The following is a 13,969-nucleotide window of genomic DNA, read 5'->3' as shown; positions in this document are numbered from 1 at the left end:
CTAAAATATGTAGTGACATTGTAGTATATACCTGTTTCTTCAACACCAGCACCATTTCAGTGGAAATGAGAAATGATTGTTTGGGATCTTTACTTCCATGTCCATTGCAGTAGTGTATTGCAATATTTTGTTATTTTGTGGGGTGAGCTGACGTATGGCAAACAGAAAATGCCATTATGTGCAAAGTCTAGTCTCAGCTGTGAGCAAAATGGCCTTTATTTTAAGGCAAACATGTTGTATTGTCTTGGAGTTTTGTTTCTCCTGCTATGCTTTGTCTGTGTGCCGGGCTGCTCTGTTTGAGAATCTCATGGTGCTTTGCACAGAGATGACAGGCACAAATCAAGGAATAATATCACTTCATTGTTTAACATTGCAGCATTGCATATGATGACAGAATGGATGATGTCACATTTACATTTAGATATTCAGCAATCATTTACTGCTGGAATATGGTGCAGCTCAATACGGTAGTGCTGCTGCTGACTCTGCACAATCATTTAATGATGTATTGCCCGTGTCAATAAAAATAAGATGTTCGCCCATGCAAAATCCAGCACTGTAATGCTACGGTATTATAGGTGGTCGTTATGGCGTTTCTACGTGGTTCTCAGTGCTTTATAGTGAGTTGCAGATTGGTTTTTAGATTTGTGTAGGTCTATAGGATATTTTCATCCACCAGTCTGGTCCAGTCTCTTAGAAAAGTAACAATAGAACAGTGTTTTTAGTATAATTGAGATACTATTGTAGTTACAATTAAAAAAAAAAATGTTTTTAAAGTTTTTATTAAATTTTATTTCAGTTTTAGTTTCAGTTTTTTAGTACATCAAGTTAAACTAAATTGAAATGAGAGATGAGTCTCTTTTTTAGTCATTTTTAATTTCAATTTTAGTTAAAATGTTACATTTATTTTGAATTAAATTAAATTATTTTTTTAAATGTAATTTTTTATTTCAATTTTAGTTTTAGTTACTTTAGTACATGAAGTTTAAGCTCAATTGAAATAAGAGATGTTGCTTTGGCAACTGACTGAAATAAAAAAAAATATTAGTCAAACCCCAGCCCTACGAGGAGCAGATGCGCATCCATGCCCAGGTGTCACGGGCTCGGCACGAGCGGCGCCATAGCGACGTCTCACTTGCCTATACAGAACTGGACGAGCCTCTGCATGGCCCCGGTGGGCGGCAGTCACGCCTCCCTCTGTTGGGAGGCCCAAGTCAACGCTCGTACTCCATGGACAGGAGCTCACCGGGACGTCGGATGTCGAATCATAGCCCACCAACACCACACCGCAGCCCTGTGCTGGGTGATAGCCGCCGAGGACTGGCAGAGCCAACGAGGAAACCCATACCCCAACAGCACCACTTGGACCCTAGCTCAGCTATGCGCAGGAACAAACAGGACAAAATGGATAGCATGCTACGAAACGACTCTCTAAGCTCAGACCAATCCGAGTCGGTTCAGCCTCCTCCACCTCGACCACACCGCAGCAAACGCCTTGGTAAGCTCAGAACCATGGGCAGCTTCAGCAGCTCAGAGGAGGAGTTGGCCACCACGCCAGAGTACACCAGCTGTGAGGATGTGGAGCTGGAGAGCGAGTCCATCAGCGAAAAAGGTAAACTGCTGACTGTGAATTAAATTATTGAATTGCTGATTGATAAAAGTTGCAGTGTTTTAGGTAGAAAAGTTACATTAAACGTTTTTGGAATCTCCGATGTGACTCCAGTCATATCAGATTCCTAGAAAGAGCTGTGCCTTCATGGTAACCACCATGTTGCTCCAGAGCTGGTGGGGACAGCAGAAACTTCAGTGCTGTTGTATGGATTATTTAGAGCCAGTGAAACATAAACATAATCATTACTTACTCAATCCGAAATTGCATACTCCTTTTTCAAAAAAGTAACTACTTTGCGACTGTTAAAAAGTATGTTCTATATAGTATGAATTTGTGTAGTATGACTATAATCCACTCGGCATGTTGTCATTGTCATGTGACCTACCACCAGCATCACCTCCTGTGGCCTCACGGCATAGTAAAGTGTCCATCATATACACGCTTCAGAATCTCGCCGGAAGCATTAGGTCATCTGGGGAATGTGCATCCACTGTTTTGTGAATTTGCACATACTACTATTTTTTAATACTGTTATTCATCTACTATATAGTAGGGAAGTATGCTGTTTTGGATGCAGCCTTTGTGCACTTTATAAACACCAGCCAGATGAATCTTGTGGTTTGACATCCTAGATCAGGGGTCTCCAACCCTGATCCTGGAGTGCTACCTTTCTGCAGACTTCAGCTCCAACCCTGCTTCAACACAACTGCCTGTGATTTTTCAGTAACCCTGAACACCTTGATTAGCTGGTTCAGGTGTTTGATTGGGGTTGTAGCTGAACTCTGCAGGAAGGTAGCTCTCCAGGAGCAGGGTTGGAGACCCATGTCCTAGATGACTTTGGTTACTCTTTATTGGTTCTTCTCAATTCTCCCTCTTAAAGGATAGTTCACCCAACCCTGCTCCAACACACATACCATGTAGTTTTCAAATATGCCTGAAGGACTTGATTAGCTGGATCATGTGTGTTTAATTAGGGTTGAAGCTAAACTCTGCAGGGCTGTGGCCCTCCAGGAACTGAGTTTGACACCCCCAGGTTAGAGTTATGATGCTGTGGGTTATGATGTGATGTTACTGAGTCTGCCTTAAATATAGATTTGGAGAGGCTCTTTTAATTAAGAGAGCATAGTGATAACATTTGTTGAAGAATTGTTGCATTTTTTTTCAGTTCTGTTTGATGCCAACTGCATTATAGAATTAATCGTTGTTAAAAGCCCACTGTTGAATATTAACCATTAACCATTGTGATTGTAAAATTTCTGCTTGTAACAGTAATACCTGAGTTAATATTCTCAACACAATCAGATGAGACGTCAAAAGATGAGAAGATGAAGTTCAAAGACTTGCAAGGTTGTTACTTTGATCTCAGATTCAGTAAAAGTGCCAGTTCTCTTTGTAATTCTGTTTTAGTTTTAGTCTCTGTGCTTTGGGGTTCTTGAGATCAGTTGTAACATGTCATTTATTCTGTGACCGTTCACCTCTAAATTCAGTTTAAAACTGCACTTAAGACAAAGGAGAATCCAGTGATCCTGGCAATTACTTGTGTGAGTCACATGACCAGGGTTTTAAACCATGGAGGGTGTTTCATTATTCAGGCAGGTTTAATTATGTAATGCAAGCCGGGCTGAAGATGCTAGAATGTGAATGGGGACACAGGTCATACATTGTTATTCACTGTTAAATTGATTCCTGTTATCCTGTTAGAAAATGAATTTCTATAGGTTTTGCTGTTGGACATTTAAAATGAGTATATTACTATGACCTCAACTGACCTGATGATGTTATGCTCGGTAGGTCTTTGAAAGACCTATGGATGAACTTGTTGGTTGGAAAAGATGTCCGTGCTGGAAAAGTCTTGACATGTATTATAGCTAAAATGATTCTTAGCATCTTTAAGATGTCAGAGAATTAAAAATGTATCATCAAATTGCCTTTTTCAGCCATGCCAATGTTTCTTCATTAGTTGTACAGCCAGGATTTTCAAACCGAATCTCCCAAGCTCTGCACATTTTAAATGTCTTTTTTATTTAACACACCTGAATGGTAGAGTACTCCATGGCCTGAACTGGATCTGTCAAAAAAGAGAGATATTCAAAATGGGCAGCACTTAAAGGGGTCATGAACTGAGAAATCAAAATTCTTTTGACATATAAGAGGTCATTGTATTATAAAAACATCCTGTAAGTTTCAGAATAGAGGTCTGCACGGGACTGTTTTTTCAGTCTCCCGCAAGGTTCTATTCTGCACCCACCCGCTCCCGCTATATGACTATTCTTTGTTCACCCGCTGTCCACTTAGAATAATTTTCTTCCCGACCCAACCGTTCCCGCTAAATTTAGATCCCGGGCCCTATTTTAACGATCTAAGCGCATGGCACAAATGGGCGCAAATGCATTTGATATTTAAACAACGCAGCGCAGGACGGGAAAATGAGAACTGCGTCGGGCTGAAACTAGCAAAAACACTTGCGCCTCATTGCGACGGGTGTATGATAGGGCCCCTCGTTTCCAGAATCTCACATTTAAATTTGCGCTACTGAAAGAAAGAGAGATAGGCTGACAAAAAAAAGTGTAATCTGCACAAAATTGTATGTTATTTTATTCGTCTTGTCAAGAGTCTTGACTTTATTGACTTTGACTTGAATTTATAAGAATTCTTTTAATATTTTATGCAACACAGTAGGACAAAAAGTGTCAGAGAAAATAAAAATGTTGTACAAAAATTGTATTTATTATTTTTATTCGTCTTGTCAGGATACAATTCGTTTAACATTGACAACACAATAGGGAAAAAGTGTCGCAGAGAGAAAAACAATTAAAATGTAGGTTGTACAAAAATAGCCTATTAGCTATTTTTATTCATCTTGTCAAAATACTAAATTCGTTTGACATTTTTCTGTTAACACAGTAGGAAAGTGTCACAGAGAAAAATAAATAAATACGACATCTTTCATTTAAAATTATAGGCTAAGCAAAATATAACAGTCCTGAGCACAAGCTGTACCGGTGGTCAATAAGAATAAAGCGCAGATATGCTGTTCTAAATGGATGTCGGGAACGGGATATTTTTAGACCGCCCGCTCCCGTTCAAATTACTCCAGAGTTACCAAACGCTACCACGTTTTATTTGGGAATGCAGACCTCTATTTCACAACTCAAAACTTTCTCTTTAGTCTAAAAACAACTTATATTGAAGCTGATCTGCCAAAACGACAGCTTGTGGAATGTGCCACTCTATGACGTAATAGTGTGGCTAAACCCCGCCTCCGCAGAAGTAGATAAATGTCTGCTTCTACATCACTACCTGTTTAACTCCGCCCACCAATTCACGCATGCAGTGTAAATAACAAGAGAGGCAAACGCAGGTCTACACAGAAACCAAATGATAAAAATTATCCAAAGACAACAAGACGCTGTGCAGTGCCAAGATGTGGACAAACACAGTCTTTACTTCAGCTTCCTTCTGATCCCAACATTAGGAAAGAGTGGATGAACTTTATTTTTAATGAAGTTCCAGATCGCGTCAGTAAGAACTTGTTCTTTTGTTCACTTAATTTTACCGCGTAATCACAAACCTACAAACAAGGCACAATTTTACGCAGGATTTTCAGAAAGATTGAAACTAAAAGACGATGCTGTGCCGACTGTATTGGATCCTACAGTAATGTCGCACCACACAAGTGTGAGTAACTGTTTTTATTATGTGATCACTATTGCTTTGCCTGTTATTACAGATAGTTTGATATGTAGTATTTATGATATGAGTATTTATGTGTTTTTAACTTAAATCACAGCAGCATCCATCTATGAAGGCTGTAGGCTGTCATACATACACAACTGTTAGCCAATCATAGCAGTGGGCGTTTACTTCCGAGTCTACAATCCGCCACGCCTATGCAAACAGAGCGTTCCGATGAGGGGGTTCAAAACAGGACAGAAAATAGCCTATTACTTCTAAATTAAGATGTTTTTTGATGTCAAAAATGTATTACATCATAAGATTACCTCAGAAAACAGTACAAAATAATAAAAAGGCAGTTCATGACCCCTTTAAAAACACCTGGCGTACAGGAAAATTCCAGGTTATTTTCAACCTAATATCTGTGGCATGTTGTTTACTACACAAAATAATTGCAATTAGTGTCTTAGCATGTACAAAATGCATTTTAAGTAAGAACCCTTATGCACGAGAAAGCTCAGATGTAGAGTTTAACACATAGAGATGTGTGAAGGGGGTTGCACATCGGACGTGCCATTGATGCTTTTTTAATTCTTCAAGTGAACTTTTGACTGTAAGGTGCTTAAATCTGGGGTAGCCAAACCTATTCCACCATCCTGCATAGTTTAGCTCCAACCCTAATTAAACATACCCGCACCAGCTAATCAAGGTCTTCAAACTCACTAGAAACTTCTAAGAAAGTGTGTTGGAGCTATTTGGAGTTAAAATCTTCAGGACGTTGGCCCTCCAGAAACAGGACTGGACACCCCTGGCTTAGATTCACTTTTGAGCACACCAAATACATTACAGAATGATATCTGTGTCTTGTCCTACACTACTAGAAAAAATTGTACCTTTAGGAATACAACAGCTTGTCACTGGGGCGGTACCCTTAAAGGGTACACTTTGTACCTTATATACCCCTAAAAGGTGAGTACCTTAGGGTAGTAATATGTACTGGTAAGGTACTACTATGAAAATTTTTAGGGGTAAAATATATTAATTTAAGGGTACTATCCCAGTGACAAGCTGTTGTACCCCTAAAGGTACGATTTTTGAAAAATATTTTCTGAGAGTGTATCCATAATGTGGTGTGGCGCTTCTGTTCTGATGTGCAAGTGGGAAGAGCCAGGTCAGTTTGAAATGAGTGAGAATACAGAAGGCTGGATGTCTGAAAACACAACTGGACTCTTTGAATTTCTCATTGATCGGCAGTTGCTTACGTTAGAGTGTTTCAGCAAAAGTTAAAATGTTCTCTTCTTTTGGTGTCATGGTGCTCATTATCATTAGGATACCAGGAAGGGATATGGAATGATATCTTTGCTATTCGTGAAGTACCTGTCCTTCCGCTTCCTCCTTTTTCTTCTACCACGTAAGATATTCTCTGGCCCCTCCCCTAAAAGCTCTGATGTTGTCAGGGTCACAATAAGCTCAACTGGATAAGCCTCTTTGCACAGGAGCGAGAGAGCTCCCCAGATCCTTCCTCTATCTGTAGAAGTAGGGAGAGGGAGTCCCAGCAGCTTTGCAGTGGAGGGCACTGGTAGAGGGTCACTTCCATGTCAGAGTCAGAAAGTGAAATTGCACCAGTGCATCTGTCATGGCTACGTCTCCACCATAGCTACTTATATGCAATCAAGAGGTTACAGTGGAGCTGAAAAATGTAGGACACTGTGACTCAAAGAGACACTTGCTCCCACCTTCATCTTGCTCATTCACTTGTTTGGTTTTGTTGGGTCAGTAGGGTAACCATGTTGGTGTTTGTTCAGGCAATGGATGTTTCCAAAAATTCTCAATGCACCATCAAATATTAAACTCTAGAGGTGCCACAAGTATTGCAGACATCCAGTCACTCCTTCTGACCTCAAAAGGGTGGCACACCTCTCGACTGTAGACAGGAAGGAGCTTGATCTCTGACAAGCTTATCCTTCCATCGGGTGCCATTGGACATATGTCAATCAGTCAGTGACAACCCAACCTAATTGGTTCAAAGTACTCAATTCCCTCCCCACCTGCAGAAAGAGAAAAGGATTTGGTCAAAGTAGCAAACTAGTGGAGACACACCAAGACGCTACGCTGTGTGAAGCCTGGGAAAATGGTGGTAAGTCAATATTTCACCTAACCGTCAACACTTGGAACATTGACAGTTCTGCTGTTTTATGCTTTGGAGTGAGGACTTCTAACTTGTTTGCTCTGAACTTTGACTTTTGTGTAAACAATAAGCAATAGTTCTATTGGTTGGGTGCAAGTGATTGAGACCAATGCTTGCTTCCATGGAGCCATGAGCAAACTGTAGGTGTTCTTGGAGTCAGGGATCAGCCCGGCAAACTCAGGGAAACATTCTGTTGGGATGCGGGGACTATGTAGGGCAGGGTATTTGAGCTGGCTTACAAGAATAACGATAAGCTCATTATTCTAAGGCATGAACTCCATTTTAGTGCAAGGAGATAGAGAGAGGGAAAGAGAACGACACCGTGAGAGGCCATGAAAAAAATGGCAAACAGTTAGATTTGGCATCTTCCTTGAAGGGGATGTGCAAGACCTTTAAGTACTGACCCAAGTGTGATTTGAAGAGCTGCAGTTGAGTTCTAGTCATTTTCCTGGTGGACGTAGTCGAGTAAATCAGCTTTGCAGAACTTTAACTTGCCAAGGTTTGGAAAGGGTGGTGCAGCAAAGACGGATTATCAACAATATATTGGGACTACACAGAACAGATAATTTTTTCCTGAAGACACTGGGGACGGTCTACACATGCTTGGATGAATGGAAAATGCTTCTGGTTTGTGACGCATGGTGTATGTTAAGGCAGAAGTAATGTCGACAGAAGTAAGCTTTTACAACACAAATTTTTTTCATGGTGGCATACCGATATCACCGCATGCTGGAAGGGAAATTGGGGACAGGATAATGCAATGTTGGCAGCAGTTTTCAGACTTCTGCAATATTAAAGTTTCCATGCTGTACGCTAGGATACAGTTTCTTATATCCATTTATTATAGTGCCTTTGTGATACTGCACTGAATATGGCTGTAAAAGTTATGGATGCATAATACCCATCTTTTTCATCTTTAAACTACAGCTTGGTTTCTTAATCAAATATACTGTTCCTACTGTACTGATGATACAGGCACATGTAAATAACTATTATTTTGCACATATGAAGTGAATCTTATGACGATGGTGTACTTAAATCCAGTCCAGTTTATTTTGCACATATCAAGCGAATCTTATGATGATGGTTTACTTAAACCTTGAAACTGGACCGTGTGCTTTGTTTTGAACGGCTAAGAAAGTGTCAGTACAGTATTGCTCCATTGCAAACCCATCTGCTTGCTAACCCATGTAACCAATTTCAAGACAAGAGAAGAAATGTCGTAAAATGTATTAGTCTTGCTAACACAATTGAAAAGTTTGTGTTAGCATGATTTGGGAAACTTTACTGGAACTTTAATGGAAACGATTGCTTTCTCACCATCAGTTGGCTGAATCTCAATTATAGAGTGAGATCACTATGCTTGGCTTGCGAATAGAGAATGTAAACTATTGTTTTTTTTCTGTTTTAACTAATGTTATAACATACCAGTTTATATGTTAAAGGTTTTCTTATTGATGATGAACACCTATCTTTCTGGCCTTTGTGTTTTTACAGTTTTTTTGCCTTAAACTATTCCTTGCTATACTGTAAGTAGCTTAACATTTCAGGATTTTTCTTAGAATATAGTATTGTTAATGAGAATATAGTAGTTAATGTATACATAACAGAAAATATGCATAATATATGTACATGTTAAATATCCCATATAAAACAGCAGAAAAATAGGATGCATTTTATGGTATTTTGTGCATTATGCAACAGCATGGAGCAATATCAAACAGAAAAAAGATGCCTTTTAAATATCATTTAAGCACTAGATTTTAATGTCTCTGTGTCTCCAACCAGATAAAGATTTCCTTACAGAAAGATTATCTGTCTACAGAAATAGTGCTGTTTAGATGCATGTCACTCAGGTGATTTGCTTTAGTGGAAAATGTACTGTCTGATGTTGAGCTAAGAAGCTGATATTTGTGTTTTTTTTCTTTTTCTTTTTGTCAAATTGTTGGAAAACAGGGTTTGTCTTATAGTTTTGGTTGTGTTGTAGTTCATGCTGGTTTTTATGTAACACTATGCAACTTTAAAATATCTGTATTTGTTCTTTCATTCCATTTCCTTTGTGAATAGGTAAGTGTATATTAAAGAAAAGTGATATCAATTGTTATATGTGTTAATTTAAAGGGATAATTGACCCAAAAATGACAATTCTGTCATTGTTTAGTCACCCTTATGCTTTAGTCACCAATCTGTATGACTGACTTTCTTCTGTGGAGAAAAAAAAATATATATATATATATATATATATATATTTTTTTACACAAGAATACACTGGTACATTTTTCTATGAAATTACAATGAATGGAGACTGAAAATTTCACAAAAGCACCATAAAAGTATAAGAAAAGTTGTCCTTATGACAATGTTTCAAGTCATTTGAAAGCTTTGTATAAGCAACAGACCCAAGTTTTAATTAATGTTCTTAACCACTGCCACCAGATCATGAATTGTGATTATCTTTGTGAACCAGATCAACTGATTTTTAAAAAAGATCTGACTCAGAAGAACGATCCATTCATGAATCAGGCATTGCATTTTCTATCTTGAACATCCTTTTTGAAACTTGCAAGTTTCAGTCCCCATTCAATGTAATTGCATGGAACACAATGGCTAGTACATTCTTTAAAATATCTCCTTTTGTGTTTTACTGAAGAAAGAAAATTATACGGTTGTGCAACGACATGAGGGTGAGCAAATGATGACAGCATTTTCATTTTTGTTGAACTACTCCTTTAAAAGAGATGTAAGAGAAAGTGTGTGAGTAAATGAATGTTGCGTATTTGCCTATATAAAGTAAATCTTGTTGACACGAGTGCGTGCGTGTGTGTCCTCTCACTGTGCTGTCCTCAGGAGATATGGATGGTCACTGGTGGGACCATGCGTCTTGGCATAGCGAGGCCTCCTCAATGTCTATGGTGAGGCTTGTAACCCTCTCACCCCATTTCCCCTCGTTTAATTCACCTCTGCATGTTTTGTTTCTCCTCCTTTTTTATATCATACATAACTTTTAGGCAACATTCAAAGGGGAAAAAGAAAAACAAATGAGCAGGCACATTTTTTGGACGCCATTTACGCCCCATCTGAGAGGCAAAAGACAGTGGTGCGATTTTGGGAGCGCTCCCATGACGAAGACGCTGAGTGGTGCGAGCCGCAGGTCAAAGATTCAGGGGTTGACACGTGCAGTAGCACCACACTTAATGAGGAGCATAGCCATAGTGACAAGGTACTGAGACGACTTCCTGCCGCCTGCCTCTTGCTTCCTGTGACTGACCTGCTCGACACGCTCACTGTCTGTTTCTGCCCCTAGAGGGTTTCCTACTCTAATCGGGCCTCTCGGAAGAGAGGAGAACCCTCTTGTTTGCTTTGCTCTACTATCTTCTGGCTGCAAAATCGTATCGCATCCTAACACACAGAAAGATGAATGACAAACTTCCTGGCACTGTTTGCTCCATATGCTGCATGCTTCTCGATGCGGACAGATACTCCATTCTGATTGCAAACCTGTTTTCCTCACTTGGTCACGTCACCTTTTCACGCTGTTTCCCCCTTTGGGATTTCCTGACATGATTTCAGTCCTTCAGTCTCAGCTTAAACACAGGGATAGACTAGTGTGGGAATCAATCTTGCACTAAGCAGTTGTTTTTCTTTTCCCCTTTTCACTGTGTCATTCTTCATGCTGTCCTTTTCAGTCCTGTCTTTTTTTTTTTCGTTCCCCACGTCTTTCGCAGTAGTGAATAGAAGCAGCTTGCTACATCCATACTGCTTGAGGGTGTGAGAGCAATTTACTTTGCTTTTCTGGTTGATTAGTGGATTGATCTAGATCAGTGCTTCTCAACTGGTTTTGCTTCAACTTGTTCAAAAAGGGTCTTTAAATTGAAAAATTTTTGCAATGCGATAAAGCAACAAGAATGTAAATTTTGAGTCCCGCAACAAGTGACGGGACATTTTGTTAATTGCAACCTTTGCACTACATATTCCAGCCCACAGAAAAATTGCAATCTTACTGGTTCAAAATTCTCCACCGCATATATTAAAGATTAAATATCTTCTGACTGGCCGTGATTCAAATCAACAATGTTTTGCAATCAGGTTGGACAGATTATTCACAACACACCTGGTTCGCTTTAATTAATCACACAAAACACATTATGGTTGACACAAACAATTTATTGTAGTTTGAGTTGTATCTTTTACTCTTTTGTAGCTTTGATAATTTTGAGGTAGAGGGTATGTTGGGAACTGTTATGTTATCATCTGCCCATGTTTGAATCGGTCTAATTTAACTTTTAACAAATATTTAAAGAACCAAGTGAGAGAAGATTTAAGCTAAAACCGAGGAATTTGTACAAAAAACATAAAGTTGGGTTGGATGTACAGGCTTTGACATCAATAACAATATATGTGATGTTCTCTTTAGTTTTAAAAGTTAATTCTATTTACCTATTCTATTTCTATTTTTCATTTTATTATTTGAGTCTATCCGCATCCCAAAGTATTACAAACCATGACCACTACAAGTTACGCCTTCCGCAAAGGAAATATGGCTTGTGGACGTCATTGATGCAACCATTGAAATGATCTTTTCAAGTATATGATATATTTATTTGATGTTTTATTTATTTATTATGTTTATAAGATCATATTACTGTCATTTCTCATCAAGTATGAAATAACTGCTATTAGTGAAATATTCAGTTATGCACTTAAATGCAGTAGCAGAAAAGTTTCTTTGTAGGGGGAGTAACTTATAGTAGACATAACTTGTAGTGGCCATGGTTTCTAGTTCACTAGAACAGGGGTTTTCAACCTGTGGAGTGTGAGAACCTGTTAATTTAGAGGCATACACTCAAGTAACTATGAATACAAGCTAGCAAATCTTTAGCCATCCTCTAGGGGGAAGTCTGATTAGTCCTACTGCTAATAAGTCGACAGTTGTGCGCTGTGATAGATCGTTTCTGTGCACGCACACACAGAAAGCCGTCTCTCAGACAGCAGGGGAATACCAAATTGAGTTCTCTTTCATCCCTTACTTTACTTTTACAGTGGATAAGTAATTTAATTACAGTAACGCGTTTCACCCAACACTGCAGACAACACAAAATTCATACCTATGGCCAATGTTCCCAATAATTTTTTCTTTTGCTGAGCAAAACTTTTCGGCCACCTGAGCACTTTTAATACCAGACCTGGTACTGGTACTTTTTTCAGTACCACCTCGGTTGAGGTTCCAAGTGAACCGTACCGTCACCAAAACATGACGAGTAAACTCTGCTGATCACTGATTGGCCGGAGAGAATCGTTAATACCTGCGTCACTGAACTTATGACACAGAGACACAACAGACTAGTGATGGGAAGTTCGGATCATTTTACCGACTTGGACCTTTGAGTCTCGTTCAGCAAAATGAATGAATATTTTTTCGAGTCATTTCATTCATTTCATTCATTTTAGCAAAATATAATTAAAATGTTACGTGTTACTTCCCTAACACGTCTACTATTTACGCAAACATTGATCACACTACAAACAATACAAAACTGCTATAAGAAACAGAAAAGATTAATTCATTGTTTACCTGGGTCTTCAGTCTATGATTAGCTCACCTCAGCTCTTATCTGACAAGTCTTCGGGTTTGAGTCGTTCGTTCATCACGTGACAGCCCCATACGCTTTAACCAATGCAGTCTGAGCCGGAAAGAGAATTGATTAGTTCATCTCGCGAGTCTTTCGAATCATTCGTTCTTTTGTCATGTGACAGCATTGGATAGAGAAATTAGTTCATTTACAAGCTTCCTGACAAACGGGTGCATAGTTATTATTATTATCATCATTATTATAATTATTATTTACTCTTACAGTTACGTGATGCGTTTCTGGTCTCAAATTGTAGCTTTTTACTTATTACAGTTTATAAATGTGTGAATTTCTGTCATGATGGTTCTTTTCCATAACACTGAATGTTGTAACAAAGGTAATAAAGAGTTGGTTATTATTATTAAGTCTCTTTCCGGCTCATACTGCATAGGTTAAGCTTATGGGGCTGTCACGTGATGAACGAACGACTCAAACCCGAAGACTCGGGGGATGAACTAATCAATTCTCTTTCTGGCTCAGACTGCATTGGTTAAACGTATGGGGCTGTCACGTGATGAATGAATGACTCGAAACAGGTGAACTACTTGACTAATTCCAGTACAGAACCTATAGGATGTTGCGCATGCGCAACTGAACGAATCACTCCCTGAGACGACTCGTTCTTCCCGAGTCACATTAAAGATTCTTTCAAAATGAAGAATTGTTCAAGAACGACCCAACACTACAACAGACCCGCTAGATTTATATCAGCACAGCCAGCGAAGCATCGAACGCAACTGTTTTGAACGAGCGTACCTTTTTTTTAACAACTAAAAAATGTCTGTTTCATTTTCTGCCAGTGTCTGTTGTTGGCCTAATGGTTAGAGAGTCGGACTTGTAACCCAAAGGTTGTGAGTTTGAATC

General features: G+C 39.0%; 1 protein-coding gene across 1 annotated transcript in view; it reads left to right on the top strand.

The window, feature by feature from the left end:
- The first annotated feature begins 1,052 nt into the window (after positions 1-1,052).
- LOC107569304 (regulating synaptic membrane exocytosis protein 2-like) overlaps positions 1,053-13,969 on the top strand; it is a 105,658-nt gene continuing 92,741 nt past the window's right edge. The window contains exons 1-2 of the mRNA XM_016255361.1: positions 1,053-1,612; positions 10,323-10,387. Coding sequence (XP_016110847.1) covers positions 1,075-1,612; positions 10,323-10,387 — 603 coding nt within the window. The 5' untranslated portion in view covers positions 1,053-1,074. The remainder of the gene's footprint in view (positions 1,613-10,322; positions 10,388-13,969) is intronic.

Source organism: Sinocyclocheilus grahami, unplaced genomic scaffold, assembly GCF_001515645.1.
Source record: "Sinocyclocheilus grahami isolate Dianchi unplaced genomic scaffold, SAMN03320097.WGS_v1.1 scaffold1331.1, whole genome shotgun sequence".
In the NCBI taxonomy this organism is placed as follows: domain Eukaryota; kingdom Metazoa; phylum Chordata; class Actinopteri; order Cypriniformes; family Cyprinidae; genus Sinocyclocheilus; species Sinocyclocheilus grahami.
Note: the sequence above shows the minus strand (reverse complement) of the source record. Positions and strands in the feature narration are given on the sequence as shown.